Source organism: Zootoca vivipara, chromosome 1, assembly GCF_963506605.1.
Source record: "Zootoca vivipara chromosome 1, rZooViv1.1, whole genome shotgun sequence".
Classification (NCBI taxonomy): Eukaryota; Metazoa; Chordata; class Lepidosauria; order Squamata; family Lacertidae; genus Zootoca; species Zootoca vivipara.
The window spans coordinates 63,481,294-63,487,293 of NC_083276.1; the positions used below are offsets into that span (position 1 = coordinate 63,481,294).

The 6,000-nt window shown below is 41.2% G+C and overlaps 1 protein-coding gene across 1 annotated transcript in view; it reads right to left on the minus strand.

Annotated features, from left to right (window-relative positions):
* DCDC1 (doublecortin domain containing 1) overlaps positions 1-6,000 on the minus strand; it is a 236,116-nt gene that overhangs the window by 139,611 nt on the left and 90,505 nt on the right. Inside the window, exon 9 of the mRNA XM_060275323.1 lies at positions 2,136-2,228. Coding sequence (XP_060131306.1) covers positions 2,136-2,228 — 93 coding nt within the window. The remainder of the gene's footprint in view (positions 1-2,135; positions 2,229-6,000) is intronic.

The following is a 6,000-nucleotide window of genomic DNA, read 5'->3' on the forward strand; positions in this document are numbered from 1 at the left end:
CCCAGTGTGAGAGAGAAGGGCATGGATACTTATTTACATTGAAGGCAGAATGAGGCCTTCCAGTTGAATTATCCTCAAGGCGCTTACAACTAATGGCTATAATACTTGGCAAAGAAACATACACCACACACACAATCCGTAAGATCTTAGTTTGCCAGCCAAGAAATGAGACCAGTGTGTGCTATCTTCAGCTCTACAGTTCCTGGGCAACTAGCAGTTGGAGCAAAATTGGTGGGTTTTTTTCCTGGTGGGGGTCGGGTGGGGCAGAATGTGGAGATCAAGAACAGGAAAAGAATTTTACCAAGACTCCACGTTGGCAAAGAGTCTATAGGCTTGATTTCCACTTTAAAAGGTTATTGTGCTGTTCTGCATTATGTCACAACAGGTGCATGGGCAGGCAATACAGTATGGGGGAGGAAAGTAGGGTGGCTGCTTCATAAACCCCTGTGAGGTTCACACCTGGGGCTTCAGGAGTATGGACACAAAAAGTAGGGCATATGACCACCATGTGAGTGGAAAAGTGGAGTGAACAGTACAGTGGTACCTCTACTTACGAATGACTCGACTTACAAATGTTTCTACTTATGAATGGAGCTCCGTCCGCCATCTTGGATGCTGTTTAGATAGGATTTTTTCTACTTACGAATTTTTAGATAGGGTTACTTCGACTTACATATTTTTTCTCCCAATGCATTCCTATGGAATTCAACTTACAGATTTTTTCGACTTACAAATGTGCGTTCGGAACGCATTAAAATCGTAAGTAGAGGTACCACTGTATACTAAACAATCTTTGGCTTTTTAAACTGGAGTGGGGTATTATTTTTGTTTGTTGCCATGTTATGTATTGTTGTGTTTTTATATTGTAATAATAATAATAATAGGGACCCAGGTGGCGTTGTGGTTAAACCACTGAGCCTAGGGCTTGCTGATCAGAAGGTTGGCGGTTCGAATCCCTGTGACGGGGTGAGCTCCCGTTGCTTGGTCCCAGCTCCTGCCAACCTAGCAGTTCGAAAGCACGTCAAAATGCAAGTTGATAAATAGGAACCGCTACAGCAGGAAGGTAAATGGCGTTTCCATGTGCTGCTCTGGTTTGCCAGAAGCGGCTTTGTCATGCTGGCCACATGACCTGGAAGCTATACGCCGGCTTCCTCGGCCAATAATGCGAGATAAGCGCGCAACCCCAGAGTTGGTCACGACTGGACCTTTACCTTTTTAAAATAATAATAATAATAATAATAATAATAATAATAATAATAATATAATGTAGGACCTCCTTTTCTGCACATTGGCCCTTGTAAATTTTCAGTGTTGCATGAAATACAGCTCTGTCGATAAGAAGAAGAAGAAGAAGAAGAAGAAGAAGAAGAAGAAGAAGAAGAAGAAGAAGAAGATCCTAACTTGTGAGAAGCAAAGTTAGAGGGACCAGGCAGAGGGCCTTCTCAGTAGTGGCATCCTCGCTTCAGATGTTAAGGAGATAAAGAACTATACAACTTTTAGAAGACATCTGAAGGCAGGCCTGTATCAGGAAGTTTTTAATGTTTGATGTGTTACTATATTTTAATATATGATGATGATGATGAAAATTCTCCATGCATGAGTGCTGTGCCCGTAGTAGAACTGAATTCTATCAGCTATGGGTAGGTTTTCAAAACAAGAAAAAACAAAACCACCCCAACTCTCAAAAGATAAGTTACAAAATATCTCCATAAACTACACTTAATCTAGATATTAATGGATGAAAATCATTTCCGAATTTGAATTAATTAATTAATTGGGAAAGAACTACAACTTGTGTACTTGTGATACTAAGGTTAAGAAGTATCTTGAAGATACTTTGAAGTATCTTCAGTGTCAGGTGAAGACTTTTTATTTCCCTAGCCCTTTTAAAAATCAGGCTTTTAAAAATATGTTTTTGCCTTTAATATGGTGATAGCCTCAGAGACTTGTTTTATTTTCTGCTGTTTAAATTTCAGATTTTGTGCTGCATTAAGATTCATGGCAATTATTTTAATCTTAGATTTTAGGTCATAAGCCAGCCACATAAGTTCTTTGTCATTGGTGTTGAGGAGGAGGAGAATAAATGTTACATGTGCAAAACCATTATCTGCTGTTTTGCTAAGGAATTCACTTACTTCATCTTGTTCTGAATATAATTCTTCTTTTTTCATTGATAGAATGCCCTTGTCTGTGATTTTCTCTTTCTGGCCATCTATGGCATAATCCAGCTAAAAAAGACGACAAAAATTGTGAAAAGACACATCATTTCAATACCTCTTGACAGTAGATTTCCTGGATCTTCCTATATTGAGTGGAAGAACAAGAGCATGAGATCCTTGCCTGTCCACTGGGCACATCTGTACCACCAGACACCTATGTGGTGCCGTAGCCTTTTAGAAACATAGAATTGTAGAGTTGGAAGGAACCGCAAGGGTCATCCAGGCCAACCCCCTGCAATGCAAGAATATTTCGCCCAATGTGGGGCTCGAACCCACAACCCTGAGATTAAGAGTCTCATGATCTACCAACTGAGCTACCCCAGCCTGACAGGTGTACTTGAGTAAAATGTGGTCCAAATAATTACTTAAGATTCTGGAAACAGAAGTATAGTTTGGGTCGACACATTGGATTTTTCATGTGTATGTCTTTAAAACTTTAATCCCTATACGTATAGATGCCTAGAGAAAAGGACAGGTGCACATGGTGGGCTGGGTGTGAAACCATAACCTTGCTTTCTCACTAGGGAAGTACAGTCAAACCTCAGTACTTGAACGGCTCTGTTCACAAACGTTTCGGCTCCCAAACACCGAAAATCCAGAAGTGCTCCAGTTTTCGAACGTTCCTCAGAAGTCGAACGACTTCTGAGGCACGTTTTTCTTTTTCTTTTTCATTTATTTTGCAGCCAGCCCATTGATCCTCAGTTTATTTTGCAGCCAGCCCATTGAAAGTTTCGGGAAGCCGAACGGTCTTCAAAAACAGAGGTTCCACTGTAATTAGATTATCTCATGCTTAGTTTTAGAGTAGAAATACAGGGACAATTCACCTTCAATCAATCCATCATTTTATTTGTATGCCATCTTTTCAACTTAAAACATATAAGAATTATATATCTTGCAACAGATAAGAATTACGTAACTACAAACGTGACAAAAGCCATCATAAAAATAAGCAGAAGTACACAGCCAAATCAAACAATTTCCACATAAATCACAAGATCCAAAATAACGATACAAAAATTAACAACACCCCAAAGCCCTAAACTCTCACGCACAGCTGAAGTTTGGATGAGTCTTATTGATGTAAGAGACATATTGTCACATGACTGGACACTGATGTACCAACTAAACTGAAAGCTCAACTGATAGAACTGGCAGCACAAGTTACAGGTAATGCTAAGGTATTACTGATTAATCCATCTCTGGCAAATAAAAAGGATTATCACACACTGGGGGGAAATTAAATGAACATTTTAGTACAATACACTCTTATTATTATAAAAGAACAGATTACTCATACAAGCATTTAAAATTTTGTCTCTATATTGTTGAGAATTAAGCACGTTAAATATACAATATTATGGTGTATACAAATTTAAATAAAAGTTAAATCAAGGGAGTGTATTTTCACATTGGAAAATTATTATGCAGTGTTAATAGCAACTCCTTCAGGTACCCAGACATAATGATAATATGCCTCTTTTTCTCTTTTTTTAGGGTACAATTCTCCTGTCACTTATGCCTACTGCATATTTACTTTTGGCATAATTTAACTGGAAGAGACACATAATAGATCTCTCTCGTTAAGACTGTATGAAATCGTAGTTTGTTCTTTCTAGGTTCGCATTTCATGTGACATTAAAGTGTGTGGAAAAACAAGCTACACTGTATCTCACAGAGCCAGTAGGAGGCTTATCCAACAGAACTGTGAAGTACTGTTCCAGAATGCCAGCTTCTTTCCCGAACCCACTTCTTTCCCCCTTTTTAGTCTCTAGATCCTTATTGGGTGTCCTTTGCCCAGAACTGGAAGCTTTTAACTTCAGTTGTTTGGCTAATTTCAGTTAGAGAATGAAACTGAATGCAAGGAAGAAAAGCAGTCTTGATTTCAGGTTACAGGTAGGTAGCAGTGTTGGTCTGCCATAGCTGAAACAAAATGAAAAAATTCCTTCCAGTAGCACCTTAGAGACCAACTAAGTTTGTTATTGGTATGAGCTTTCATGTACATGAAAGCTCATACCAATAACAAACTTAGTTGGTCTCTAAGGTGCTACTGGAAGGAATTTGTTTACAGTACAGTATTTTGTTTCGATTTCAGGTGGTACCCATACCATCCATGTCCCTCCAATGAAGACAAATCTCCTTCGTGAAAGCATCCTGTAATCCCTCTCTTAGTCTACGTCTGCTCTTTACACAGCAGTGGAGCAGTTAGGGAAGACCTCTCCTCCATTCCAGAGGGGAGGGGTTGTGGGCGGGAGCCATTTTCCCGCGCTTACAGGGGGGCGTGATCGGCCCCCTGCATCATCCCCGTCCCGCCGCTGCGTTAAGCCCCTCAGCCGGCCAATAGGGCTCTCTGGGGGCAGAGTCTGGCTGCATTTAAGCAGCTGGGGCAGCGGGAACCTTTACCCATGATCCTCAGCTGTACCTGACGTGTCACAATGACAAGTACACCCAAAGTGTCCCTCTCCCAGAGTACTTCCCAATAGTGTATGATAAGAAATACACTAAAAGCTCTTGGAGCAGGAGTTACAAGAGTGTGGTAAACTCAGCATTAAGAATAATTTTCAAGAGAGAAGCAAGAAACACCAGGGGGAGGGGGTGTTTAGCTGAGTTGGGTACCTTATAGCTGAAATTTATTTAAGACAGTAGGAAGTGCAACAGAGAGCAGCACCTGACACTGTTGCTATGAATTTCAGCAGCTGCACTTAGTCAGGAGTCCTGCATCCTAATGAGACAGAAGATCTGTTTTCTGGATTAGCAACAAATCGAAGCAGGATAACAGACATCACAGATTGCAGCTAAATCATGCACCTTTATCTTCTTAAACATACCTGACCAAAAATTGCTTCGCCTTATCATTTAGCAACCATAGTGATATACATAATCTTAAGTATAGATCAGTTACTTAGATCCCATTGAAATCCATGAAATTTAAGCAATCTATAGGCAGGATTATGAGCAGTGCACATGCTACATATTTCTTGAGTTTGGACCAATGTTGTGTAAAACTTTATAAATTCTGCCTGTGCTGGCTATGCTGCAAGCTTATTTTTGGAACTGGGCTGCTGCTCTTATGTAAAGGTAAAGGTACTGGACCATTAGGTCCAGTTGTGGACGACTCTGCAGTTGCGCGCTCATCTCGCTCTATAGGCCGAGGGAGCCGACGTTTGTCCGCAGACAGTTTTTCCGAGTCATGTGGCCAGCATGACTAAGCCACTTCTGGAGAAACCAGAGCAGCGCATGGAAACGCCATTTACCTTCCCGCTGGAGCAGTACCTATTTATCTACTTGCAGTTTGACGTGCTTCTGAACTGCTAGGTTGGCAGGAGCAGGGACCGAGCAACAGGAGCTCACCCCGTTGCGGGGATTCAAACTGCCGACTTTCTGATCGGCAAGCCCTAGGCTCAGTGGTTTAGACCACAGCGCCTCCCGCGTCATGGTAATATTCAATGCAGGCCTTTTGCAGGGTTGTTCACATAAAGGGAAATTCCCCATCCCTCCTTGCTTGCTGCAGTCACTTCAGTGCCCCCCAAAGCCTCTTCAGAGAGTCTCAGGAAATGCCTGGGATGGGAGGCAGAAGCTGCAATGGGATGGGGGAAGTCAGAAGAAATCAGGGAAGCAGATTATATGGAATTTTTTTAAAAAAGAAAAATCACTATATGAAGAAAGCACAGAAGCAACAGCTTTACCCTTTGATGAACAGTTTCTGTGCACAATATAAGGAAGCCAGCACTTTACATGTGAATTTGGCATTTAGGCTGCTGCATGTACACTTGCCATTTAAACT